Below are 24,163 nucleotides of genomic sequence, written 5' to 3'. Positions count from 1 at the left end.
GAGGGTAATTGCTTTTCCCTAAGCTTCACGTCACATCAGTTCCCCTTCAGCGTTCCTTGTACCCAACGACCTTCCTGGACTTTGCCTGTAGTTTGCAAACGGCGCACATATCTCCTGTGGCAGACGACTGGTATCTGGACGCACCACTAGAGGACGTCAGTACCCAGCTTGCCGAAGCGCTACTCTGGCCAGACCGTTCGAACCATCCGTTCACGACACATACACTTGTTACCATCTATTAGAGACCTCGCGGAGTGTCAGGAAGAGGGTTCAGTATGAAGGGCACGGAAAGCACAGAGCGACCACGCAAACGTTCTCGTACAAGCGAAGATGCGGACGATGCAGCTGTCACCTCAGGCGGCAAGAAGACTCGAGGAAGACCGCGAGTCGACACGCAAGATGCTACAGCTGCAGATGTGAGTGACCCTACCTTTAGTACTACCCATGTGACAGCACTTGACCGTTCAATACACCCAACTTGCCGTGTCGTCAAGGCTAACGTCACGAACAGCGTCGAAGGACACAGATTCGTCTTGCACAACGGGCATACCGACAGCGTAAAGAAACGACCATATCTGCTCTTCAGCGGCAGAGCACTCAACTGCGCGTCATCATCGAGGAAATGAACAAGACTTTTTTACGCTACAATGACTCCATCGTGCAATCTGGACTATTGCAACTCAACCCTGGACTTGCCAAAGATGCTAAGGAGATGACTGAAACATTTGCTAGTTTAGTTAAATCCTCCAACGAACGAACACTAGACAGCGACGAAGAAGAATTTGCCGGGGAAGACGCATCGGCACAACAAGCACAAGTCGATCCCGCATCGAATCCAACCACACGAGCTCAGCCATTGACCACACCTACCGAGGAAGAGCAGTCTTGGAGCCATTCAGCAGCATCCGAAATTACGGAGCAAGCACAACCAAAAGTGGCTGCGACACAGCCTGGAAGCTATCTCGCACATATCTCAAGCTCGTCGTACAGTCTACCGGAGCCGAACAATCGATCTGGTCTTGTCCGTCGATACCGAGACCCCTTGGACGAGGCTTTAGAACAGTCAAGGCCCCTAAGTGCACTCCACCAGTTTCAGGCAGCTAGGGATCCACCCCGGACACAGCAACAGCAGCAAGAACTACTACCGAAACAGCCACTTCCGTTCGGTCTTGTTGATATTCCCAGCCGTGAGCAATCGCCATTCTTACCACCGTATATCTTTCCCGTCAACGTTCCTGCGATCGGTGCAGAGCTTCCCCCGCCACCACGCCAGAAACCCTTGTTTCCTTCAGCGACTTCGATAACAAAAACACTATCACCAAGTTACACGTACTCGTATGAAGAGGTTACCTTCGCACGAAGGCTAACGAGAGCCACATTGGAATCTGGCTTCCTCTTGCTCAGCACTCCAGATATCCATCCGGCACTCCTAAATTACATTTTCAAGCTATCTCTGCCCTATCTGTCTCTGGAAGAAACGCGTAACCGCTTCAAGACAATCTTGGCTCGTGGAGTGGATGAGGACTTGGACTGGTATGCGACGCCTTTTCTTCATCTAGGCGGTGCCGGAACGCACTATCAACGGCGTGATGCTGAGGGCATGCCCATACCAATGAAGAATACTTGGACAATACGACAGATGGGCCCAGTAGACCGACGCATGATCAGAGTAGAAAGTGTGGCTGATGGCCGAACACAAGATCTTGAAGGCATTGATCTTCACGGCTTTGAAGGAGAGTGGTTCGATTCGTACGATGTGCAAGGCTACATCGAGGAGCAGTGGCACTGTAGGATCGACCCCAGAAGTTCCTTCGCAGAGTGTTTGATCGACAGCGACAGTACCTCGCCTTCGGAAAATGAGACAGGAAGCCCCAGCCTGAGTCGCGGGTCGACAGCTAGTAATTCGGATAATCCCACGCCGCCGCCGCTGCCGGCTTCGTTCTTCGAGCCTCCATATGGTCTTGATATGTTCTTCAACCGAGCTCCGACGCCGGACTTGCTCTCAGCAACCCCCAAAAACAGCCTACAAGACCTGTCCTTTGATCAGACTCTAGGTCTGGATCTGGCGCCTGCCTTCGACCTGGGTTTCGTGGGGAGCAGTGGATACAGCACGTTTGGTCTAGACATGATGGGTGAGGCTGAACAGCTCCCAGTAGTGAAGCAGAGGCCGAAGAAAGTCGCATGGGTGGATGTGCAAAAGCTCATTGACAGTAAGTTCAACGTTGCACAGCTCAAGTAAATTCGAGCAACTGCTAACTGGGACCCAGAAATGACCAAACGTGCTGTCTGTCTAGGCCGCGCGCCGGGGTACAGGCGCAAGGACGTCGACACAGCATTTAGAGAAGCTCTCATACCCGCATGCTGAGGCTTTGCATGCAATGTTCTCGAAGGGCAAAAGAGCTGCTGTGAGGTGGGAGAAAGTATGAGCACATGTTCAACAAGAAGACTTGGAGTTCGGCGTTCATAGAAAGGGCAGAGCGGACATGAGTCACTCATCACGATATACATACGAAAGGACATAGGTAAACTTAATGATTGACGACAACAAGGTCGTTGGATGCTTTCATCCAGACACTCGCAACCTCGCGTGGCTTTGTTGCAGGGTCGCCAAGGCGCTAGCTGTAGGGGAGGGAGTGATCTTCTAGCAGTTGTGCGGCCGAACACCAGTACACCACCCCAGACCTCACGACCACCATCGTGAAAGCGCTTGCACCCGTCACACAAGACCCGCCGTCTGCATATCCCATATCCGTAGTCAATATACACAAGCGCAGAAGCTCCACGAAGCGCGCGCACTCTGCCGTACCTGCAGCCTCAGCTGTGACGTTGCCTGGCCTGCCAGCACCGCCGACCACCAGCACCACGCAAGCAACTGTCGCACGCTTTGCGCAATCGCCCACGTCGTCCTCCTTGATAGTCAGCGCCAGTGGCAGCCGGACGCCATGTCGAACCAGGTGGTGGTCAGTTCCCCTCAGCAGCTGCGCATGCGAGCACATGCACGTGGGTGGAGACGGAGCGCTGACAGCAACATCAGGGCAATGTCTACCAGCAGATCATCGAAAAGGTCATCCAGGCTTCGCAGAATGATTTCGAGGAGTTCGGCGTGGACCAGTCGACGCTCGACGAGATGAAGCAGGTATGTTCTGGCCACCTGGCGGTGCACCTTTCGTTGCCATGTCATTTCATCACTGCGACACGCGCCTCTGTTCTCTTCACATCGACGCTGTACTTTTTGCCCATCGCATAATCCGCTGCATCTTCTATCGTTTTCTGTGCGTTTCGATCGCTGCGATGTTGCCGCCTGGCTTGGGGTGGGTGGGCGGCCGAAAGCGGGGCGCGGATTGCCGGTCAGTCTCGCAGGTTCGGGGCGCCCTCAGTATTTGGATCACTCTTATACCCCCTGCGCAGCTCACAGCCCCGCCAAGCCAAGCCCACCCGTGCCAAACACGGCATAGCTTCATCATGTGACAGCCTGCTCGCATCGTGTTTCTTTTTGATTGCGACATTCCCCACTGAGTTTATGCTGATTATGATAGGGTTGGCAAGAGAAGTTGTCTGCGCTCAAGGTCGCCCAATTTCCCTGGGATCCTCAGCCGGAGCCAGTGCGCCAACCGCCCACTGTGCCGTCGAATGTCAAGGTCGACCATGACTTGCCTCAGGTATCCGCGGCGCCGGAACACGTGAACTTCCCTAATGCTCAGATCAAAACAGAGACTCCCTATCAGCCACATCCTCCTTCCAACTACCCTCAGGCCCAAGCCTATCCGGGTGGTGGATACGATCAGAACCATGGTCTTGCTCAACAGCGAGCACACAACCTGGTCATGCAGCGTCAGCAGCAGAACAACATGATGCCACAACAGTCAAACTTCCCGAATCTTCCTCAGCAGAACCTTCACCTTCCACCGCAGGGTCAGCACATGTCCCAACAGCAGCGGATGATGGCTCCACAGCAGCAGCAGATGCAGCGTCCACCCCAGCAGCAGCTACCCCAGCAGCGCCCACCACAACAGCAGCAGCAGCAGCAGCAACAACAGCAGAATAACGGCAACCTCTACAACTCACAAACAGATGGTGCCGGAGAAGGCCTGGAAGACTGGAAGGCGTTCCTCGCCGCACGGAGGGCCGCAGAGACGGAAGAGGGTCGTACCGCCGCTGACGAGTTTATGCGCGCTCGTGTCGATGCCATGGCAATGCAACAGGACAGTGGACTCATGGTACCACTCGACTCGCTGCCAAAGGGCAAGAAGCGGAGAGCGGCGGTCAAGGTACTCCAGGCTAAGCAGGCTGAAGCATCGTCGTCAACGGCGCCGAGTGCGTCAGTGCCCGGGATGTTTGATGGTCCCGATGATGATATTAAACCTGGCGAAGAAGACCCGGACGATGCTATCAACTCTGATCTTGATGACCCTGAAGATGATCTGAACGACGGGGATAACAGCGATGATGACATGGTAGATTATATGCTGTGTACCTATGATAAGGTGCAGCGCGTCAAGAACAAGTGGAAGTGCACTTTGAAGGACGGTATCTTGACCACGAACAAGAAGGAGTAAGTCACACAACGCCCTTTGTGAAGAATATCCGCTGACCAATCAGATATCTGTTCCACAAAGCCAACGGTGAATTTGAGTGGTAACAGCTTAATGAAATAACGCTTATCGTGTGCAGCTGAACTCGAGTTCTGAGCGGCCCACCCCGCGATACACAGGTCCACACGCTGACGGACCGAGTTCAGCTGCCGCGACGGCGATTGTACAACACCAAAGTCTTCTTCTATCCAACGGTACGCCATGACGTGGAGATCGCTCGAGACCTACATCACGGACACACCTACCCCGCGACTCGACCACCACGCCCCCATCTGTACTACGCCCAACATCGTCATGAGTGGGCATCTGACGATCAGAAAAATGCCTCATCTTTCGGACCGAGCATGCCTTGGTGACATCGCCTTCACCGGAGGAGAGTTGCACCTCTTCTTGGCCACGGCGATAATCAAGGCCACTTTTGCCGAGCTTGCGGTTCCTGTGTTTAGACTAAGCTGGCACAGCGTGATCATGAGGAGGATTCGCTTACGACTGCTTACTCGGGCATGGAAACTGAACGCATGATGTGCTCGGTGTCAGACTGCACGCTTAGATACCTTTGCTGTTTAAAATTTGTCTTGGCGATGCCGCGGTATCAATCGCAGCTAGAGACGCCAATGAATACACCATCGTACGTCTGTAGCTCGTCCCGGCTTTCAAGTGAATATCCATGCGTGAATCGAGAAGTGGTGGATTATAAGCATTACATTAGAATGGTAGTAGTATCGACCGTAAGTCTTATGTCATAACATCGTAGTCATATCCGTCGTCTCGCTCCCCACCCAAACCCAGACACCACAGCCCGCATAGCCCACGTAGCCGGCGTAGCACACACACCCCATCTCACCCTAGTACCCCCCTCGCCCTCTGATCCCGCTCAATCAAATCCAACACTCCCAACCCCACACTGCTCACCCCCACGCCCAACCCCGCCTGCATGCTATCCTTGCGCTCCATCCCGTTCACGCCCAGCCCGGTCCCGTGGCCCGACAAAGACAGCAGGCTGCCCAGGTGCGCGGCGCCCGAGCTCGTGTCCTCGTGGAACGGGCTCGCGAGGTTCCAGAGGTTGGGGGGTAGTGAGGGGGGGTTGGGGAGGAGGTCGTCGGGGTAGGTGGGGAGGTGGGAGAGGTGCGTGGTGTGGTGGTTTTGTTGGCTGTGGTGCTGGTGTTGATTGTGATGCTGGTGCTGGTGTTGGGTATGCGAGTGCTGGTTGTGCGAGTGCTGGTTGTGCTGGTGCGAATGCTGCTGCTGGTGCTGCGCGTGCCGCCCGGACCACGGCGACACGTACGCGGCGCTCTCGGCCTGGGACTCCAGCGAGCTGATCAGGGCGGCGTTGCTGTGGGCCCACGCGGGCAGCGGCTTGGTGCTGTAGCAGGGCTGGCCGGGGGCGGGGTCCGCGACACCCAGCGCAGACAGCGAGGGGTCGAGTACAGGCGTGACGCCGATACTCGCGATGTCGTGTGCGCTGAGCCCCATGTCGAGCAGCGACTGGTGGTCCATCCCCGCGAGGGCGTTCAGGCCGCCGAGGTCGCTGGGCTGCGAGTAGGTTTCGTACTGCGCCATGATGGCGGGCGAGAAGGCGCCGCTGATGTCGATGCGGCCGCCGGTGAAGTCGAAGTCGTTTGCGTCGAAGCCCGAGGCGGTGTCCTGGGAGTGGGAGAGGTTGGGGAGCGAGGCGAAGGAGTGGTCGGTTGCGGTGCTGGGGGCGGCGGAGGCCGACGGGGTGGCGAGGTCGGGCGCGGTGCAGGGCCAGGCTGTGAGGGTGTCGATGTGGAGTTGCGGGGGCTGGGTTTGGTAGGGTTGGACTGCGTAGGCGAGGGGGTGGTAGAGCGGGTTGGAGTGTGTGGGCTGGGTGGTTGCGATTTCGAGGAGCTCGTCGCTGATGTCGTCGATGCTTTCTTGCTTGGCCCACTCCTGCTTCAGACTGGTTTGGGGGTTGCCGAAGGATACGGCGCGCCATTTCATTACGCCTACTTCGGCGGAGTCGCGGGTTTGGCGGAATCGCCAGAGGATTGTGAGGACGCATTCTGCGGCGCCGCTAGGGTTGACGCCGTACACGTCTTGTGTTGCCGTGAGTCTCATCAAGGAGCGACTGACAAGATTTTCGTCTTTGTGCCGCAGGCTCTGATACTTTGACATCCTGTTGACCCAGAATCTCGAGCCGAATGCCAGGCGTAAACGGCCGCTGCTACTGTGTGGGTCAGCAGTGTATTCGCACGACGTGCGGTGTTCTTTGAGATCGTGATGGTGCGGCCCATCGAATTGTGGATCGGTATCCATCTTCCCATCATCGTAAAACCGAGTGGTGCAGACCAAGGACTCAAAAGGTCGAAGATCCCGCTGAGAGTGCAGATCAAAAGCGATAGAGAGGTGCGCATTCGGCCGTGTTTCAGTCATGACTTTTATAGACGCGTCGCACACCAGGACCTTTTGGTGCTTCTTAGTCCACTCATCAGCCTGCTTCTGGAGAAATGCGAATTCAGGGTACTGCCGGTTCCACATCGAAGTATCGGTAACATGCAGGTCTTGTTGTCTTCCGTCTCCCGAAAGCTGCGTGAAGTCGTGCACGGGTTGATCGGAATCCTCGACCAGCATTGTGAAGTCGGTCACTGTGTAAGGCGCGATGCCAGATACACCGTTCAAGCCCAGACCCAGGGACGAGTGCATCGAGCCAATGCTGCTCCAGAAGGGTGCAGAAGCGTTGTAGTCGTATTTGGAGCCGCTGCCCACGCGCTGCTGCGGATGGTGGCGTCCGCCCAAGTGGGACAGGTGATACGAGTTCGCAGCATCCCTCCCCCGGTGGCGTTTCTTGTCTTCGTCTTTTGTTGCCATATATACAAGCACTGTCGCGTGGTGTGTCAGCCTCTTCCGCGAGTCAGGCAATCCCTAGCAACGACAAAGCTCCACATATTTCTGGGGACTGACATGCTCGAACAAAACGACGGCCGGGGTACTTACCACCAGGTTGATCTTTAAGATGCTGCTTGAGCACTTGGAGATGGCTCGATACTTGTTTGCGGTCTCGCCTGATTCCCGTATCCTTGCATATCGAATCCTGAATGAGTTCATTGCGGCCGCGGAGGGCACCATCAAGCATAAACTTCTTGCGACCCATGGGTGGCCATCTGATCAGGGCTGTCGTTTCTCGTCAGCCCCAAGCATTCAAAAACTCCAGACGAGTCTAGGCCATGCACTCACCTCTCCAGAATGCGAGTTCCAAAAACTCGGGCCAAACGCTCTTTTCCGGGCTTTTGTTGTCCTTGTCGATCTTCATCTTTGCTTCTCTTTCCTCCCTCTCAATGAATTCTCGTATCGTTAAAACGGGCTGTTTTTCTCTGTATTTTTGGTATTTGTCTGATCGGTCTAGTAGTGCATACAGCCGCTTGATCTCTCGGGCGATTTGCTTCTCAGACCTCTCTACTCCACATCCTGCCAAGCCCATGTGCTGAGCATGTAAGCTGCCGGTGTAGTAGTTCCCCGCGGCGGTGGCCTGCTGCGGGTAAGCATTTTCGATAGGGCTTTGACTTCGAGACAGTTTGAGCGGTGGGTGTTGTGCTCCTGAGAGTGGTGAGGCTGTGTTCTCGAGTGGCCAGTTGGCGGATCGTTCCTGAAGGACGCCGCGATGCTGTGATGATGAGCCGTCTAGTGGTGTTCCAATCACTGGTGTGTTCAGTGCTGAGCCGTTAACAGGTAGTACACCAGATTGGTGGTGTTGCAGTTCCATAGTGATGTTTGGTATGTGAAGAGTCTAAAGAATGGAGTGAATTAAGGGTAAGAATGATAATTTTTGCAACTTCAGGCAGAAACGGAAGGAACGTTAGGCAGTTGGAGCAATGAGTGACTGGATTGTAAAAGAGAAATAAGAGAATGCGGTTCGAGTATGTGGCAAAGGTATGCAGACACTGATCGATGATATAAGAGGGTGCCCCAACGACCAACCCTCAGAGGAGAGGGCCGCTTGGCAGAAGGAACTGGACTTGCGGTGCACCCAAGGGGAGGCGTCTGACAGGTACGATAGGACTCGGCTATACTTGAAGTGGATGCAAGATCGGTCACCAAGGTAGCATCCCGACGAGCATAAGATTAGGCTAACACGCTACCTACGGACACCATTCTCGCCCACCTATCGCCATTTCGCTTGTTGCCTAAGTAATTACACTCTTCGCGATTCCTTAGTCTGTTGGAATGGTAAATATTGCCTGGTTAGCAGTGGGAGCAAGGGCATCGGGTAATTGCCGACTGATCAACCGTCATCTGATTGGATGTGTGCGAGGGAGAACTCGGCTTGGAATGCTTTGAGCAAGAATGAATGTCAGTGGTCAACAACAGATTTGTGAGTCGAGTTCGTATGATCGACAAGCATCTCGTCTGTGGCTGCCTTGCTCGTTGTGTCTCAGTGACTGAGACCCAGTGTGGTGGCCATGCCCATTGATCCAGGTCTCTGTGAGTGAATCCGGTCGCGGCTAACGTTGCGGTGACTTACATGTAGAAGCTGTGTGCAAGGTGTGACCTGGCCCGCTTCTAGTGCACCGCGGGGTCATTTGCGAAGGGCGGGCCACGTCTTTTAGGCCGATGAGGTAAGGGATGCCGTTAGGGACGGCACTGCCTGGCAGTGACGCGCAGAGTTTGCAATTTACCAGTCCAAATACGCACGCGCTCTACGCTCATTCATCTAGCTCGTCGTTGCCTGCAACGTTAAACTTCTGCCGGCCGCCTGCGGTGAGCTTCTGCAGGGCGACCTTGTTGGCTTGTGCCCCCATCTTCTGCTGCATCTTCTCCAGTTCCTTCTCAGGATCGTCCGACTCGGTCTCAGCAAATGCAAGAACCAGTCGTCGACCGAGTAGATGGGTGTTCTTCAAGGCGTTCATAGCATTGACAGCATCGCGTTTGGTTGTGAATTCAGCGAAACCGAAACCACGTGAAGACGAATCGAACTTCTTGGGCACCCTAACGGACCGAAGCTGGCCGTAAGGGGTGAACAAGGCGCGGACCTCCTTCTTGCTAGCTTCAAAGGGCAAATTCTTAATAAGAATCTTGGTGCTCGCCGCCTTCTTCGAAGCGTCATCTTTGCGACGCTCCTCGGCGGCGTCTGCGCCCTTGTGGGATGCCTTGATCTGCAGCTTGTGGCCTTCCAGATCGCGGCCGTCCAAAGTTTGCTGCGCTGCGGCCGCCGCTTCAGGGGTGTCGAATTCAACAAACCCAAAACCCATCGACAACACGCCTCGCTTCGGGTCAATCTTCGTCTTCACCCTGGCGCTACGGAAGCCAGACAAAGGCTTGAAAGTCTCAGTGAGACGGTCGGTTGTCGTGGAGAAGTTGAGGTTGCGGACGTAGAGGGTGGCGGTGTTTGACGCATCGGGTTCAGGCGCCTCTTCAAGCAGATCTGTTGCGCTGAGCTTGGCATCTGTCTTGTCGCCAGTTACGGCTTGAACCGAAGGCGCCACGAAGCCCTCCTTGAACAGGTCTTTAGGCGCCTTCTCAAGGTACAGGATGGAGTCCTTCATCTTACGATAAGACAGGGCCATGAATGCAGTCTTCGCCTCGGCGGCATTCGAGAACTCAGCAATAGCGGTCATGCCTGTCGGAGGCATAAGGAACTTGGTGACCTTGCCATGCTCTTCGAATGTCTTGCGCAGTTCGTCGGGCGTCACAGAGTGTGGGATGTTCTTCACCAAGACTGCGGTGTCACCCTTGGCACTGGTCTTGAAGGCTTCAAGATCGACACCGTGTTGAGCGAAATAGTTCTTGGTCTCTTGGATGATGTGGGTTTCGGCGTGGGCCTGTTTGACAGCGGCGTCCGAAGATGTGGGATCCAGCAGCTCTGCTTTGCTGATGCCCATGCGGCTTGCCAGAGTAGACATGACGGCATCGGCATTGAGATAGAGGGAGTTCCAGTTGAACGTAGCCTTGACAACATCTTGCTTTCGGCGGATCTCCTTCTGCTTCTTCAGTGGCAACTTGGAAATCTCAAACTCGTCAAGTTTGGTGTCTTTCTTCGCCTTCGCTGAGATGATATGCAGCAGCCTTCCCTGGAAGATGGTGCCATCGCTCTCGTCAAAAGCCTTGACAGCATCCTCTGGGTCTTTGAACTGCACAAAGGCGAAGCCCTTGCCTTTACCGTCGATCTTCTTCAGCGGTACATGTATCTGAATTCGTCAGTGATTGTTCGCGCAGACGTTGTGTCGTGTAGCAAGACAGAATTCGCCAGTATCAGATCAGAGAGACATCTACTAAAATACTCTCACAAGGTCACTTCAAATGCCGTAGCATCAGTTGTCCCTATCTTGACATTCATCCTAAAGCGAGTGGGGAATAAAAGATGGGTAAGACTTACTTCATCAAGCGAGCCGAATTGTGAGAACTGGTTCCTGATGTCTTCTTCAGTAACATCGAAGTGGAGGTTGCGAAGGTAAAGACGGCCAGTCTCTCGGATTTTGTCCTCTTCGGACGGCGCCGAGTCAGTAGCAGGCTCGACAACGGGTTGTGTTGGCACGTCAGGTTGATGAGTGGGAGCTACTGGTGAATCGCGCTTCTCGGCAGCAGGCTTGGTCGGTGCTGATGCCGGGGCGACAGGAACGTCATCGTCTTCAACAAGATCCAGCAGTCGATTTGTTCGTGATCGAAGCCAGTCATCGTCAGTCGTTGGTGGTTGATCAGCCGGAGCAGAGTCTGGCACGTCCGGCATGGCGACGTCTGCAATCTCGGACGTAGCAGCCTCGACATGATTTACAGGCGCCGCCGCGACGACGGGTGATGCCTCTTCGGTGACTTCCTGCGGCGCCTCGACGACCTTTGGCTTCTTTGATATGACTTGATACTCGTCGTCACTCTCGTCAGCGGGCACGACAACATCTTGTACCGGCTCCGCGACCGCCGTCGCATTGCCTGCAGCAACCTGCGCATCGCCCTCGGTCCAGATGTTCGTTTTCGAAGGCGGCTGGTAGACCTCGAGGAATTCCTTCAGCTTAGGGTCCTGCTCGGCCGCCTCTCGCTTGCGCTTCAGAGCATTGTCCTCTTTTGGCGGCGGGAAGTAGTCGTCGGTCTTGGGTGCCGCCTGCTCGTCCCTGATCTGTCTCCGTGACTTTGGCAACAGCTCATCTGCAATCTGTAGTTATATTAGCTTAATCTCAATGGCATGGCAGTGGCAAGCATACTGGACGCGCAATCTCGACGAAGATCTTGGTCATCCTGATGAAGGTCTTGTTGAAGTACTTGACGGCCTTTGCGGCGTCCTCGGGCGTCTTGTAGCCAACATAGCCGATGCGGCGGTGCGGGAAGAACTTGACGTCTGTGACGGGGAATTTGGCAAAGTGCTTGCGCACGTCGTCCTCGGAGAACTTGGGCGGCAGCCCGCGCACAAAGATACGCGACGACTCCATGCTGCAGTGCAAAAAGAGCTGTGGCCTGCTCAAGCGAAGCACAGAAGCGAGTGAGTGTAGCAGGAAAGCGCCTGCAGAACATTTCGAGAAATTTCAGCGTCATTGCGCGCTAGCGCTGCGATAGGCCGAACCGATCGGCTGGTGGCTCCTGCTGTTTGGCCTACAACACCAACACCGAGCACTACAACAAACACAACGCTTTACCTTAGCGCTTGCTTACCGCCACCATTTTCCGTCAACATAGCTAAGCCGACACACGTACTACTCTCCACCCGTCAACATGGCCAGCGAGAAGTCGGATGTTCAGAAGCAAGAGGGTAAGGCCCCCTATATGCACTCCGCTGCCACTTGAGCACGAGCTGATATTGAACAGCGCAGATCAAGTCTGCGGACATGGTAGGAACGCTGTGTTACCAGCATGTGGCGCTGCTGACAGAACGTAGAGTGAGGAGATGCAGAATGAGGCGATCGAAGTTGGTGAGTGAGCTCCACTCCAGTGCGGCTGATTGAAACGCTGACAGCAGGGTAGCACAGCAAGCAATGGAGCAGTTCACCATCGAGAAGGTAGCTCCGGCCTATCTGATGCTGTATAGCTTGAGTGTACTGACTGTGAAAGGACATTGCGCAGTACATCAAGAAGGAGGTGAGTAGCCGAGTGCTGCTGTAAGTACCAACTAACTTATGGACAGTTCGACAACCGCAAGGGCGCAACATGGCATTGCATCGTGGGCAGGAACTTTGGCAGTTTCGTCACTCATGGTAGGCTCAACGCCGTCCACGACGCGTCCAGGCTGATATGTTACAGAAACCAAGCACTTCATCTACTTCTACCTCGGACACTGCGCCATCCTCCTGTTCAAGACCCAGTAAGCACCGTCTGGATTTGAGTACCGTTGGCCGTCTGGAGTTAGCATTGAATTTCACGTGCTGCACTGCTGGAACTCTGGGACTTCCTACCCAGACCTATGTTTAGAGACGTCCTGATCATTGTCACAAGCCGGCACGTGATCGGGATTGTAACTTTTGTTGATGATCAGCGGTTGAGTGTACGCTACGGTACCCGGTTATTCAGCGGCATCTAATGCGGGGAGGTCACGGAGCCCGAAAGCAGTGCTTCTTGTCTGGACACGACGATCGCGAGTTTCTTTGAGGCATTGGAAGCCCATAGCCAGCCAGAAAGGGCGCAAATACAAACATTCATCAATCACCCACCATGCCCACCCCACAATCTTCAACCCAACGCGTGATGCATTCCACGTACGTACGAAGTACAGGCACATTGCGCGCCACCCAGCACCCGCCGCGAGTGTGGCTGAGCCCGCGGCGATGACGCGCCCAGCTCGGCGCCAACACCCACGAGCTCCCTCATTAAACCCAGCAGTAGCCTGGCCTTGCTCCCCCCGAATCCCTCGTATCCCAGCTTTTGCGCCCTGAATACTACTCTACAATCAAACGCGCTCCGTGCGACGCCCACCCCCAGCTCTCCCGGCCTCGCGTTCCCTTGCGTCGCATCGCTCCACCGCTCCACCTCCGCAGCCTCCGCGATCGACCGCCACAAACCCGCACCCGCGCTACACCACTAGCCTCCCGCGACGCCAGCTCCAGCTCCAGCTCAAGCTCCAGCTCAAGCTAGAAACCGCACAACATGTTCTTCTTCTTCACGTGCGGCACGCACAGTACGCCCCCCTTCTTTGCGCCGCTCGCAAGCGACTCGCTCGCGCGCAAGCGACAAGACACAAACCACAAACACGCATGCTAACACGCCGCAGCGTTCCAGTCGCAGCTCGCAGGCGCCGAGCACATCACCGTGCAATGCCAGAACTGCGGCAACTTCTCTGGACGGGTGATGAAGCGGTGGTGCGTGTACACTCCCTACACCTACACCTACACCTACACTTGCACCTCCACCTTCCCCCCTTAACTCTCGCCTCCCCCCTAGTCCTCCGCCTTCCCCCCTCCCCACGCTATATACAGCCTATGTAACCGCAACACTAACGCCACACAGGCAATGGTTCACATTCTGCTTCGTCCCCCTAATCCCCTTCTCGCTAAAACCCTACCACGAAGTCGGCTGCCACGTGTGCAATTTCTGGCAGGACGTCAAGTACCGCCCGGACGTGCAGCAGCAGATGAGCAGCGGTGGCTCTGGGCACGCTCAGGGGCCGGCGGTGATGATGCATGGCGGTAATGGAGGCGGACAGGGACAGGGACAGGGAGGGCAGCCGCCGAGTGGGGTCCCGCAGTATAAGTGAGCACGGCAAGAGGGTAGTAGGTGGGAGAAGCGGGGGCTGTGTTTGAGGGCGAGGGTGAGCGCAGACGCAGACTGTGCGGTGTTTGAGTCGGGGCGAGATGGGTTCGTTGGGCGTTTGGGCGGGCTGATACCACGGGGTTCTCTTTCTATATTTAATGACTGCGGTAATGCGAGATATTTTCGCGGGTTGAGGTTCGCGGCGTGGTTTGCGAGGGCGTGTGCAGAGTGCGTGTCAGAGAGTCTATCGGCGCTGGATGGATCGCTGTGGGACGTTTATGGGCGGCTACAAGTGATTGCAGCGTGCTGTGATACGGTTGACGGTGCTTCATGTTGTAACCCAGTACAGTGAGCTCAACACACGTGGTCACGTTTTACACCCTCGATGTATATCGAGAACCGGTCGCTTGCTGACGGGGAATCTATATCTACCGACATATCCTACAACACGCCCATCTAGAACTTGTACACCTGGTCCTTGCTGTAGCCGAGCTCCTTCAGGTAGCCGTCCAGCTCGCCCTGGTCCTGGGGGCTCTTCTTGCCGCCGCTGATGGCCTTGTACAGGCCCGGAGGCCCGCAGACGAAGATCTTGACCTTGTCGCCCTGCTTGGGCTCCGGCAGCACCGTCTTCAGCAGCTCCTTGGTGATGTGGCCCTTGCCGCCCTGCCACGACTCGGGCGGGTTGTCGAGCACGTAGAAGGCGCGGAAGCGCTGCGGGTACGTGTTCTCGAGCTCCTCCCACTCGCGCTTCATCAGGATGTCCTCCTCGGTCAGGTTGCCGAAGATCAGGGTGACCTTGGTCTTATCGTTGGGGTTCTTGAAGATGGCGCGTGCGGTCTGCCACATGGGCGTGATGCCAGTGCCGCCGGCGATCAGGGCAATGTGTTCACTAAACTTGTCAGCAAGTGGGGACTAAGAGAAAAGGGTACCGACTGTTTATTTTCGCTCCACTGATATTTTGGGATAGGGCCCTTGATATCAAGTCGCTGCCCGGGCTCGAGGTTGTGCATGTGCTCGGACATGGGGCCGCCGTTGTACTTCTTGATGATGAAGTCGACGGTGCCCTGCTGGTCCACGTCGCTGATGGGCGTGTATGGGCGGATGACGGGCTTCTGCATCTCCGGGCCCTTGTACTTGGTGATGACGGCAGCTAGTTCTGTCAGCAGGGTCGATGGGGATGCGCGCTCGACGTACAGGCCACGGGCAGGCCGCTCTCCTGGTCCTCCTCGGGCAGCTTGAAGGTGAGCTTCTTGGTGTTGTGGTTGATGATCTCCGACTTCTCGAGCACCAGCGACAGGAAGCCCTGGTCGCCGCCAGTGAAGGCCTTCTTGGCCTCGCCCTTCAGCGCGGGGATCTTCTTCACATCGGCAGCCGAGGGCACCTCGCCGCCCCTCATGTAGAGGTAGGCACCGGCCAGGCCGGCCGCGCCGAGACCAGTGTAGAGGACGCTCTTGTTGCCGGACTTGGGCGCCTCAGACGCATAACGGCGGACTTGCTGTGGTTTGTCAGCCGATGGGTATGGTGTATGTCGGGAGACGCGCGCACCTGCTGCAGCTGCTTAGCCGGGCGGAAAAACTGTCTGGCGAACATCTCGAGACGAATTGACCAGATGGATGGGTGAGTGGGGTGCAATTGGAGGCGTCAGCAGAGAGCGAGAGGTTGCGCCGGCAAGCTCGAAGCTCACGATTGCGCTAAGGAAAACGTCATCGGTCTCTGCCCAAACTCCGATCTGCACTCCACAACGAGCGTCGTGATAACGCGATGTATGACATACTAACTTTGGGATGTTTCCCTCGTTATTCTCTACCCAGACTCATTCGGCCCGCACTTTGTATGATCCAAACTATCTTGATCTCAGCCAATCAGCGCAGAACCACACATAAGGACCTCCGTTTAAGCGTATACTTAACGAGGAAGAGCCCATGCTACGTTTCACCAGACGGCTGGTCGGACGTGCCTAGGGTAGTAACTATGTTTAGGATGGTTTCCTTCAAGGTCATCCGAGCAGACCCTAAAGACAGTTGGAGGCGACAAACAAGCAACTCGATGCCATGCGGAATTTACTTCATCATGACTGGTTCAGGCACCCAGATCACCACATGTAGGCTGGAAGTCATTAATTTCTCCTGATATATACTCTGGAAACCATTCACTCCGAATGTGAGTTTGTGTATCAGAACGAATTCCGGATGCCAGACCACACTGCCAAGCCTCAACACCACACAGTGACATGTAAGGTAGGTATATTCTCTTCAGCCGCCATGATGATGAAGCTATCTCTTCGGAATCGATCACATGCTACGATTTTGCTTTAGATCACGCCCGTGTCTGACAGCAAACGAATTCGACGGTGAATGCAACATGCCGATGGAAAGCTTTCACTTTCACCTTCACTTCAGAACCCACAAAACCGTTTGCTTCTCGTCAAAATTCTTTCGTTACAAGTACAAACTCTTCAAGTCGTCTTCTATACCCTCTTTACAATTGTCACTATTCCCGACTTCCTCCCAAACAGCCCAACCGTCTAAGATCTCACCATGCAGAAGACCTGCAACCACCCAGTATTCCCCAGCCTGCGCCAGAAGCTGACCGCGGCTCGGATGCTCGACTGTCCAAAGTGCGTGGTCCGCCAGCACGTCGCGGGCATCGTCGAGATCCAAGCCGCGCTGGAGCGTCGCGGCGGCATCTTCGCGTCCAGGGCCAAGGCAATGGCTGGGGATGACCTGAGTGGGAGGCAGGAGCGAGCCGTCCACCGGTCGCTCACGCGCCGGTGGCGGCTTGCAAAGATTGACTTGCACCGCGACTTGGAGCTGCTGAGAAGGCTCCGCGGTGAGGGCGATGACGAGAGGCGCTGGGGACTCCAGCTGGGTCTGGCTTTTGCGCTGTGGCGGGAGGTGGAGGGTGAGTGCAGTCGGATCCCGGGGTACAAGTACCTCGGGGACGACGAGCAGCCCGTGGAGGCAGTCAGGTCGGGCGTCGAGGGGGTGAACGAAGGTATGCAGCTACACCAACGATGGCACGTCACCTCAACTCGAGGTGGACGGTGTAGCAGACAGCAGTGAAGAGTTGGAGACACCAGCACAACGGATGACAAGACGCAACGTGGATCTAACTCGAAAGCTCAAGGCCCAGGAATCACTCCGAGGCCGACAGACCGTCCACATTCAACACCACCTCGCTCGCGCTGGGACACGACGACTCGAGACGACCTGCCCCGCCGAGCCGACACAGATGGATCCTCCAACACCCTCAACCCTCCTCCATCCCCTCCTCCCTCGCCACCTGGAGCCACCCAGCCTGCGCCCTCAACACCACCACCACCACCACCACCACCACCCGCCCTCCAGCGCCCGCCCCCACCATCCTCCCTCAAGCGCCGACGAACCTCTCCCTCCCCACCGCCTCCCTCCAAGACCGCTCGCCATGACGAGCGCGTCACCTTCATCAACACTGCCTCCTCCCTCGCCGATCCCTCCGACTCCCCGCCCGCCTACCCCTCCTACAAGCGCGCTCACCGATGGTACACGAGCGCGGAGTTCGCACGTGACCAGAGCGCATATGATCGCGGGTCGGGGGCGTATCGGCCGGGGACGTGGGCTGTTGAGGATGACGAAGAGGAGGGGGAGGAGAGTGAAGAGGAGAGCGACAGGGAGGAGGCGGATGAGGGTGCATAGACTGAAGACCATCGGCGCACAGGGACGTGAGATGGCTACAAGAAATGGGTGAAGGGATGTTATACCAGGAAGACGATTCATTACGGCGACAGACCTCCACTCAGTCCTTGACGCCCTCAATCAAGTTCTTGATCCCCTCCCCTCTCGCCGTCTTCTCCCACGCCTCCGTCGCATCCTCAAACGGCGTCACCGAGCTAATCAACGGCTTGACCTGAATCAGCCCCTTCGCGATGAACTTCAGCGCCAACTCGAAATCGCCCGGCCCGTAGCGAAAACACCCGCGGAACAACAACTCCTTGTTGCTGACCGCCACAATCGGGAACTCGATCTTCGCCTGCCCAACCCCGACCTGCACATACTTGCCCCCCGGCCGGACCAAGCGCACGCCCATGTTCACACTCGACGCCGCCCCCGATGCCTCGATCACCGTGTCGATGTCGCCCTCGCTCAGCCCGAACTGCGCCAGCATCCGCTCCGCGTCTTCTTCGGGCGCCGTGGTGGTGTCGGCGCAGAACGTCTCGACTCCCAGCCAGCCCCGCGCGAATTCTAGTTTCCGCTCCAGGATATCCACGAGCAGCACGCGGTGCGCGCCGAACTGCCGCGCCACGGCGGCGCAGAGCAGGCCCACGGTGCCGGAGCCCATGCTGTGTGCGTCAGCAGTGCTCAACAGCGGAGCTTAAACAGTGCTGCTCAAATAAGACGCATCTCAAAGAGCGCATCTCAAACAGCGTAAAGAAATGCGAGGACTCACATAACAACCGTCTCCCCGGCCTCCACGCGCCCCAGCCGCACAGCATGCACCGCGACCGCCGCCGGCTCGACGAGCACACCCTCCTGCAGCCCCACGCCGTCCAGCCGGTACACCAATTCCTCGGGCACGACGAAGTACTTCGCCAGCGCGCCGTGCGTATCCGGCGTCCGCCCTTCTATCTCTTCCTTGCCCTCGTTGCCCTTCTCCCCCCCGCCCTCTTTACTCGTCTGGCCAGCCTCCCCCACCTTCCTCGTCTTCCCCGGCGCCCCAGGCGCAGCAGCAAACCGCATCCCCCCACACAACTGATACTCCCCCCGTACACACATCTTGCAGCGGCGACACGGCACCCCGGGCTCGACCGCCACCGCGTCACCAACGCTGACGCGCGTCACTGCGGCACCGACGCTGGACACCGTGCCCGACGCTTCGTGGCCCATTACCAGGCCGCTGGGGGGGAGCGGGTGCGAGATGCCGCCGTGGCGCCAGAAGTGGACCTTTGGGTTGTTAGGGTGGTGGATAAGGGATGGATGTGAGGAATCAGATTAAGGGATGGATCGGGAGGTCTTGCATAAGACATAGCTTGTGAGGTATTGTATGAATTGTGAGAAAAAGAGGAAGGAGAAGACAAAGCAAACAGCGAGGGAGAGGGCGTCTCACATCACTCCCACACACCCCAACAAACGCTATCCGAACAACCACATCGTGCGGACCTGGAGCCGCAGGCAGCGGCCGGTCTTCGAGGGACGCGGTGCGGGGCGCGTAGAGGACTATGGAGGGGTTCTGCATGTTCTGCGTCTTCTGCGTCTTCGGGGGTGGAGAAGCGGGTAGAGGTGCGAGGTGCAAGGGGCGGGTAGGAGGCGCAGAAAAGCGCTGTGCGGTGGAGATGAGAGCAGTGGAGGGCGTGGTATCTGGGTTTTGGGGTGGGAGGAGGGTTGTGTAAGAGTCGAGTACAAAACGTCTTGTCCAAAGAGGCGGTCGGTCAAGATATATCAGCGTCAGTGCAGTGCAATGCAATGCAGTGCCAGTCCACAGCCAGATCACAGCAGCACGCGCCCTTTCTATATACACCCATACCGCGCGCTGACGACCACAATCGCACCCCCAGCACACCAGCACGCTGCTCACTCACCACCTCTGTATCTGATTCGCCGGCGCGGCCGATCGTGATAGCGGTTGCGTATGTAGTTCGTAGTTCGTAGTGCATGCGGGGTGTAGACGCGTCTAAGCGCCCCACATCCACATCCACATCCCCATCCGCGTCTACAACAGAGTAAGCCTAAGATCTCACCTGCACTAGGTACTGGAGGAGGGGTGGGTATGACGTAGCCGACCCAGTGCGGGCGAGTGAAGCACAGCACTGTCGTGACATCGCGTTATTTGTGGCTGCGGTGTTGGGTTTGTCGGAAGTTGGGAGTGCTGGGGCTGGGTGAGGACGGTGGTGTGCGCGGGGTGTTGGTGGGTCTGAGTGGCAATGGTGGATGGTGTGAACGCTGGTTCTGCTTGTGACTCTGGGTTCTATTGCATGGAGTGATGTCAAAGATGAGTAGGTGAAGGGGGTGTCGAGTGCAAGACGGAGAGCAAGGCTGGTTGACGATGAGACGCTGCATTTCCAGAGTATACAGTATATCTACTACATTTCCCCCCCCTCTACTTCGTATACACCTTCTGCAAATGCTTCGCAATAGTCGTCAACTGGATATTACTCGTACCCTCGTAAATCGCGCCAATCTTGCTGTCCCTAAAATACTTCTCGGCCAGCCCCTCGCGCACAAACCCCATGCCGCCCATCCACTCGACCGCCTGGCCCGACACCCTGCCCGCGACCTGCGACGCGTACAGCTTGGCCATGGCGGCGTCCATGACAAAGTCCTCGCCGGCTTCCTTTTTGCGCGCCGCGTTGTAGACGAGCGCGCGCGCGGCGCAGATCTCGACCCACGCTTGCGCGAACTGGTGCTGCATGCCCTGGAACTCGCCGATGAGCTGGCCGAACTGCTTGCGGTCGTTCCAGGCGTAGCTGGGGGGCTGTTAGCGAGCTGTTTAGGGGGGGATAGGGGGGGGGGGGGGAAGTACCCGGCGGCGTTCTCGAAGGCGCCGAGTGCGAGTCCGGTCATCTGTGCGGCGATGCCGATGCGGCCCTCGTTCAGCAGGCCGATGGCGTACTTGTAGCCCTGGCCCTCTTCGCCGAGCAGGTTCTCCTTGGGGATCTCGACGTCGTCGAAGTTGACGACGCAGGTGCTGCTCGCCTTGATGCCGAGCTTCTTCTCCTTCTTGGCGATGCTGAAGCCCTTGGTGCCCTTCTCGACGATGAAGGCGGTGATGCCCTTGTACTTCTTCTCGGGGGCGAGGTTGGCGAAGACGATGAAGAAGCCGGCTTCCATGGAGTTGGTGATCCACATCTTGCTGCCACTGATCTTGTAGCCGGAGTCTGTGCGGGTGGCCTTGGTGGCCAGCGCGAAGGCGTCGGAGCCGGAGACGGGCTCGGAGAGGCAGAAGGAGCCGACGGTGTCGGTGGCGAGCATGGGCAGGTACTTCTTCTTGAGGGCCTCGCTGCCCCATTTCAGGACCGCGGTGTTGACCAGCGTGTTGTGCACGTCGCACATGACGCTCACACTGGGGTCGACGCGTGCGAGCTCCTCAATGGCGATGATGGCGCTGGTGAAGTTCATGCCCGAGCCGCCGTACTCCTCGGGGATCTCAATGCCCATCAGCCCTTGCTCGAAGAGCTGCTCGACCACGGCGGGGTCCATGGCCTCTGCCTCGTCCATCTCGCGTGCCTTGGGCAGGATGACCTCGGACGCGAACTTGGCGACCGCCTCGCCCATCATGGCTTCAGTCTCGGACAGATGTGTGATGGGAGTGGGTGGGATATCGGCAATGTCAACGGCGGCATCGCGGCGGGGGGCGGTGGACGAGAGGCACCGTATTCTGCGGATGTTAGTTGACCTGGTCTCTTACGATGCGATACGACTGCCATACTGTGGAGTGGCGCGTGTGACAGCAGGGCGGAGGGAGCGGCGGGCAGGTGCAGTGGCTACACGGGCCAGCGGCCTGAGTGATCTTGCGATTGAGGACATGGTGTGTGGACGCGAGCGCAGCGGTACAGCAGATGTCAGTGGACTGGACGTAGAAATCAACGAGCTGGCGTAGCGAATATTGCTCCAAGCACTGCAAGGGTCCAGTGTAGACGAAAATCGAAGGCGACGACGTCGACGCTTGAACCGAGGCAGCTCAGCTCTGCCGATTGGAGCCGGTCGCAGTCTGGGGTTGTGGGGATCACCCGCTCGGCCAATTGGCATGTGATGACAGCTGAAAACGAACATGGGCGCCAATGAGAGCTGCAACACCAGAGAGCCTAAACTAGATGACATGCTTGAAGGACAACATGGCCGAATCTTCTCCGAATGACCGTTTGATAGTTGTATCGCCAGCAGCTGGTGGTTTTCAGGACGGAACGAAACCGCAGTGCATGCGGCAACTTCCGCCGATGATGATGTCGACAAGTTCAAGAATTGGCAGCTCGGCCACTTACGGTGACTGCTTCTTTGAGTCTGGGGCATTAGTTTTGTTGATAACGTGTGCACGCAAGTGGTCCAGCCAAGCTTTGTTGATGCAGCAAGATACGAGTCTGCGCATTACGAAACGCTGTCATGAAGCTCAAGGCCGTGGAACATGCCTCAGGCACGATCTCCAGGTACCAGCTAAGAAGGCCTGGCCTGCAGCGTCTCACCATGCAGTGCATGCACCCCCTGTCGATCAAACATCACCACAACCACACTCAAGCAATGTGTAAGGGCATCAAGCCGTGTATTGTCCAACTAGATAATCAGCTATAGCCTTGGTCTGCTACAAGAAAGCAAGGGTATATTCGGAGCTGCAATAGGAAACGAGAAAGGAAACGATCGGTCGTGACAGTGACATGAACATCTACGCACACCTGCGCCAACGAGCCCGCCAGTGCGTTGGCCGGTTACTGAAACAAAGATCCGAGGGAAGAGCACTGCCGTTGACACGGCGCAGGCGCCGCCTGCACGGTACATGCACCAGAGGTGTGGCCTAGACGCGGTTGGTGTGGCTGCCGAACCCAAACTTGCCGTTCTGCATCTGTCGCTTGTACTCCTCCAGCTCGGCCGCCTCCTTCTGCTCGCCCGCCAGCAACGCCGCGTGTTCCCGCCTGCCTGCGCGGCGCTGCTTGACGCAGCAGAAGGCCATGAGGCAGCAGAGGAGACCAAACACGACGAGGGAGCCGATGATGATACCGCTCTTGGCGCCAGGAGACAGAGCCTTCCAGTTGTTGCGCACGCCGGAGGGGTCTTCGATTTCCTTGAGAACAGTGGACTTCTCTTCGGGGCTGTGTGATGTTAGTGAATGCTCATGTAGACGAGATATTCGACTCACTTGATAACCTTGACCTTCTCCCACGAACCGCTGGCGTCCATGTCCTCCCAGCTGTACTCGGCGCCCTTGGTGTAGTCCTGGGCATAGATGGTCTTCACCCTCATGGTGAAGGGGCCCTCCTTGAAATCGGTCTTACCACCGGCCCACTCCACGACACCAGGGTCGTTGTTAGCGACATCACCGCCAGCCCAGACACCCATGCGCACGTTCATCGGCGTCTGGGGGTAGTTCTTGCCGTCAAGGGCGTCGGCAGGCACAAGGGTGCGGAGCAGCTTGTCGTCGAGCCACCACTCAATGCGGTCCTTGGTCCAGTCGATAGTATAGTTGTGGTAATCATCCTGGGGCGGGTCCATCTTGAATTCCAGACCGCGGTCGAACGACGTGGTATTGCCCTTGCCGAAGTAGTTGGTCAATACGTGGGTGGTGTTGGTGCCGAGGAACTCCCAGTCAATCTCGTCGAGAGCCTCAGACTGCAAGATGGCCGACGAGACAATGCCCTGGCCCTTGGCGGCCTTCATGATAACCTCAAAGCGACCGAAGAGCATGTAGAACTTGGACTGCACCATGGGCGAGTCGCCGGAGCGCTCAATGGTAAAGGTCGCAGCGCCCTCTCCACCGGCATCCTGGGACCAGTCAATCACGCCCTGGTTCTGCTTCTCCCAGACCTTGCTGCCGGTGGGAATGCCCGTCTTGTTCCAGTAGAAGGTCGCATTGCTGCCAAGAGCTTGCATGTTGGGACATCCAGTCGTGTTGAGCGGGTTGCAAGCGGTGTGCGTTTGCGCCCATGACGTTGGGATCACGCTCGCAAGGAGCGCGATCGAAGAAAGTGTATAGGACTTCATGGTGGGTGTGGTGATAGCTGTATCAAGTGTCAAAGAGAGAGGGAGCGTGGTGCACGTAGACCAGACGCGCAGTTGCAGCAAAAATGAATGACGTTTTGGTGAATGAGTGGACTCTCGTAAGGAGAAAGGAAGGAGGGGAAGATGTGCCCAAGGGAGCGGCAAGGGAGTGTTTTGAAGTTCAGTGGTGAAGGAGAGGCGCAGATTGAGTGCAAGATTACCAGCATCTCAGGGGAGGTTAGCGCAGGGTGCAAGAATGCCGCGCTCAATGCAGGCCAATGACAGCGG

General features: G+C 56.8%; 11 protein-coding genes across 11 annotated transcripts; 5 read left to right on the top strand and 6 right to left on the bottom strand.

Annotated features, from left to right (window-relative positions):
* Positions 1-11: 11 nt before the first annotated feature.
* On the top strand, positions 12-2,765 carry C7974DRAFT_119410 (uncharacterized protein). Its single transcript, XM_046135126.1, has 3 exons — positions 12-416; positions 512-2,210; positions 2,268-2,765. Exons 1-3 carry the CDS (start codon positions 276-278, stop codon positions 2,363-2,365), a joined length of 1,938 nt encoding a protein of 645 aa, XP_046002191.1. The 5' UTR covers positions 12-275; the 3' UTR covers positions 2,366-2,765.
* On the top strand, positions 2,655-4,649 carry C7974DRAFT_119320 (transcription factor IIA, alpha/beta subunit). The gene is made up of 4 exons (XM_046135124.1): positions 2,655-2,960; positions 3,035-3,136; positions 3,537-4,552; positions 4,600-4,649. Exons 1-4 carry the CDS (start codon positions 2,943-2,945, stop codon positions 4,637-4,639), a joined length of 1,176 nt encoding a protein of 391 aa, XP_046002190.1. The 5' UTR covers positions 2,655-2,942; the 3' UTR covers positions 4,640-4,649.
* Positions 4,650-5,885: 1,236 nt separating this feature from the next.
* C7974DRAFT_293602 (TEA/ATTS domain family-domain-containing protein) lies at positions 5,886-8,223 on the bottom strand (the record flags this gene model as incomplete). Its single annotated transcript, XM_046137663.1, has 3 exons — positions 5,886-7,432; positions 7,548-7,724; positions 7,788-8,223. Coding segments are annotated over 3 exons (2,160 nt in total), but the record flags the coding sequence as incomplete, so codon positions are not given.
* A 560-nt stretch (positions 8,224-8,783) lies between these two features.
* C7974DRAFT_119352 (uncharacterized protein) lies at positions 8,784-12,031 on the bottom strand. Its single transcript, XM_046135125.1, has 3 exons — positions 11,744-12,031; positions 10,924-11,694; positions 8,784-10,735 (listed from the first exon to the last, which is right to left on the bottom strand). The coding sequence occupies exons 1-3, from the start codon at positions 11,966-11,968 to the stop codon at positions 9,254-9,256; spliced, it is 2,478 nt and encodes an 825-aa protein (XP_046002188.1). The 5' UTR covers positions 11,969-12,031; the 3' UTR covers positions 8,784-9,253.
* A 101-nt stretch (positions 12,032-12,132) lies between these two features.
* Positions 12,133-13,179, top strand: C7974DRAFT_387002 (dynein light chain type 1-domain-containing protein). Its single transcript, XM_046141117.1, has 7 exons — positions 12,133-12,285; positions 12,342-12,364; positions 12,412-12,445; positions 12,498-12,532; positions 12,585-12,611; positions 12,658-12,727; positions 12,774-13,179. Exons 1-7 carry the CDS (start codon positions 12,249-12,251, stop codon positions 12,836-12,838), a joined length of 291 nt encoding a protein of 96 aa, XP_046002187.1. The 5' UTR covers positions 12,133-12,248; the 3' UTR covers positions 12,839-13,179.
* A 22-nt stretch (positions 13,180-13,201) lies between these two features.
* Positions 13,202-14,446, top strand: C7974DRAFT_119219 (uncharacterized protein). The gene is made up of 3 exons (XM_046135123.1): positions 13,202-13,644; positions 13,738-13,825; positions 13,974-14,446. The coding sequence occupies exons 1-3, from the start codon at positions 13,614-13,616 to the stop codon at positions 14,218-14,220; spliced, it is 366 nt and encodes a 121-aa protein (XP_046002186.1). The 5' UTR covers positions 13,202-13,613; the 3' UTR covers positions 14,221-14,446.
* On the bottom strand, positions 14,312-16,279 carry C7974DRAFT_119212 (uncharacterized protein). Its single transcript, XM_046135122.1, has 4 exons — positions 15,762-16,279; positions 15,411-15,711; positions 15,150-15,366; positions 14,312-15,105 (listed from the first exon to the last, which is right to left on the bottom strand). Exons 1-4 carry the CDS (start codon positions 15,804-15,806, stop codon positions 14,673-14,675), a joined length of 996 nt encoding a protein of 331 aa, XP_046002185.1. The 5' UTR covers positions 15,807-16,279; the 3' UTR covers positions 14,312-14,672.
* Positions 16,280-16,753: 474 nt separating this feature from the next.
* Positions 16,754-18,138, top strand: C7974DRAFT_448272 (uncharacterized protein; the record flags this gene model as incomplete). The annotated part of the gene is made up of 2 exons (XM_046145662.1): positions 16,754-17,210; positions 17,337-18,138. The coding sequence occupies 2 exons, from the start codon at positions 16,754-16,756 to the stop codon at positions 17,888-17,890; spliced, it is 1,011 nt and encodes a 336-aa protein (XP_046002184.1). The 3' UTR covers positions 17,891-18,138.
* C7974DRAFT_448262 (chaperonin 10-like protein) lies at positions 17,597-19,433 on the bottom strand. The gene is made up of 4 exons (XM_046145661.1): positions 19,299-19,433; positions 18,887-19,135; positions 18,642-18,820; positions 17,597-18,534 (listed from the first exon to the last, which is right to left on the bottom strand). Exons 1-4 carry the CDS (start codon positions 19,425-19,427, stop codon positions 17,991-17,993), a joined length of 1,101 nt encoding a protein of 366 aa, XP_046002183.1. The 5' UTR covers positions 19,428-19,433; the 3' UTR covers positions 17,597-17,990.
* An 855-nt stretch (positions 19,434-20,288) lies between these two features.
* C7974DRAFT_301780 (acyl-CoA dehydrogenase/oxidase) lies at positions 20,289-21,715 on the bottom strand (the record flags this gene model as incomplete). Its single annotated transcript, XM_046137864.1, has 3 exons — positions 20,289-20,655; positions 20,712-21,566; positions 21,618-21,715. 3 exons carry the CDS (start codon positions 21,713-21,715, stop codon positions 20,289-20,291), a joined length of 1,320 nt encoding a protein of 439 aa, XP_046002182.1.
* A 979-nt stretch (positions 21,716-22,694) lies between these two features.
* C7974DRAFT_303278 (concanavalin A-like lectin/glucanase domain-containing protein) lies at positions 22,695-23,878 on the bottom strand (the record flags this gene model as incomplete). Its single annotated transcript, XM_046137936.1, has 3 exons — positions 22,695-22,989; positions 23,037-23,506; positions 23,561-23,878. The coding sequence occupies 3 exons, from the start codon at positions 23,876-23,878 to the stop codon at positions 22,695-22,697; spliced, it is 1,083 nt and encodes a 360-aa protein (XP_046002181.1).
* Between the last annotated feature and the right edge of the window lie 285 nt (positions 23,879-24,163).

This window comes from Boeremia exigua, assembly GCF_020726555.1.
Source record: "Boeremia exigua strain MPI-SDFR-AT-0100 chromosome Unknown C7974scaffold_2, whole genome shotgun sequence".
Classification (NCBI taxonomy): Eukaryota; Fungi; Ascomycota; class Dothideomycetes; order Pleosporales; family Didymellaceae; genus Boeremia; species Boeremia exigua.
Note: the sequence above shows the minus strand (reverse complement) of the source record. Positions and strands in the feature narration are given on the sequence as shown.

What these genes read in the sequence shown, in the direction of transcription:
- C7974DRAFT_448262 (XM_046145661.1), bottom strand. Translation starts at nt 19,427, where the DNA reads ATGCAGAACCCCTCCATAGTCCTCTACGCGCCCCGCACCGCGTCCCTC. An exon ending in TTGGGGTGTGTGGGAGTGAT is followed by an intron (nt 19,136 to 19,298) that starts GTGAGACGCCCT and finishes AACAACCCAAAG; the next exon opens with GTCCACTTCTGGCGCCACGG. An exon ending in GCCGGGGAGACGGTTGTTAT is followed by an intron (nt 18,535 to 18,641) that starts GTGAGTCCTCGC and finishes TGACGCACACAG; the next exon opens with CATGGGCTCCGGCACCGTGG.
- C7974DRAFT_119219 (XM_046135123.1), top strand. Translation starts at nt 13,614, where the DNA reads ATGTTCTTCTTCTTCACGTGCGGCACGCACA. An exon ending in CTTCACGTGCGGCACGCACA is followed by an intron (nt 13,645 to 13,737) that starts GTACGCCCCCCT and finishes AACACGCCGCAG; the next exon opens with CGTTCCAGTCGCAGCTCGCA. An exon ending in GGACGGGTGATGAAGCGGTG is followed by an intron (nt 13,826 to 13,973) that starts GTGCGTGTACAC and finishes AACGCCACACAG; the next exon opens with GCAATGGTTCACATTCTGCT.
- C7974DRAFT_119320 (XM_046135124.1), top strand. An exon ending in CGCTCGACGAGATGAAGCAG is followed by an intron (nt 3,137 to 3,536) that starts GTATGTTCTGGC and finishes TGATTATGATAG; the next exon opens with GGTTGGCAAGAGAAGTTGTC. An exon ending in TTGACCACGAACAAGAAGGA is followed by an intron (nt 4,553 to 4,599) that starts GTAAGTCACACA and finishes CTGACCAATCAG; the next exon opens with ATATCTGTTCCACAAAGCCA.
- C7974DRAFT_119410 (XM_046135126.1), top strand. Translation starts at nt 276, where the DNA reads ATGAAGGGCACGGAAAGCACAGAGCGACCACGCAAACGTTCTCGTACA. An exon ending in AAGATGCTACAGCTGCAGAT is followed by an intron (nt 417 to 511) that starts GTGAGTGACCCT and finishes CGTCACGAACAG; the next exon opens with CGTCGAAGGACACAGATTCG. An exon ending in TGTGCAAAAGCTCATTGACA is followed by an intron (nt 2,211 to 2,267) that starts GTAAGTTCAACG and finishes ACTGGGACCCAG; the next exon opens with AAATGACCAAACGTGCTGTC.
- C7974DRAFT_119352 (XM_046135125.1), bottom strand. Translation starts at nt 11,968, where the DNA reads ATGGAGTCGTCGCGTATCTTTGTGCGCGGGCTGCCGCCCAAGTTCTCC. An exon ending in TCGTCGAGATTGCGCGTCCA is followed by an intron (nt 11,695 to 11,743) that starts GTATGCTTGCCA and finishes ATATAACTACAG; the next exon opens with ATTGCAGATGAGCTGTTGCC. An exon ending in AATTCGGCTCGCTTGATGAA is followed by an intron (nt 10,736 to 10,923) that starts GTAAGTCTTACC and finishes TGACGAATTCAG; the next exon opens with ATACATGTACCGCTGAAGAA.
- C7974DRAFT_119212 (XM_046135122.1), bottom strand. Translation starts at nt 15,806, where the DNA reads ATGTTCGCCAGACAGTTTTTCCGCCCGGCTAAGCAGCTGCAGCAG. An exon ending in CGGCTAAGCAGCTGCAGCAG is followed by an intron (nt 15,712 to 15,761) that starts GTGCGCGCGTCT and finishes GACAAACCACAG; the next exon opens with CAAGTCCGCCGTTATGCGTC. An exon ending in GAGCGGCCTGCCCGTGGCCT is followed by an intron (nt 15,367 to 15,410) that starts GTACGTCGAGCG and finishes TGACAGAACTAG; the next exon opens with CTGCCGTCATCACCAAGTAC.
- C7974DRAFT_387002 (XM_046141117.1), top strand. Translation starts at nt 12,249, where the DNA reads ATGGCCAGCGAGAAGTCGGATGTTCAGAAGCAAGAGG. An exon ending in GGATGTTCAGAAGCAAGAGG is followed by an intron (nt 12,286 to 12,341) that starts GTAAGGCCCCCT and finishes GATATTGAACAG; the next exon opens with CGCAGATCAAGTCTGCGGAC. An exon ending in TGGCAGTTTCGTCACTCATG is followed by an intron (nt 12,728 to 12,773) that starts GTAGGCTCAACG and finishes GATATGTTACAG; the next exon opens with AAACCAAGCACTTCATCTAC.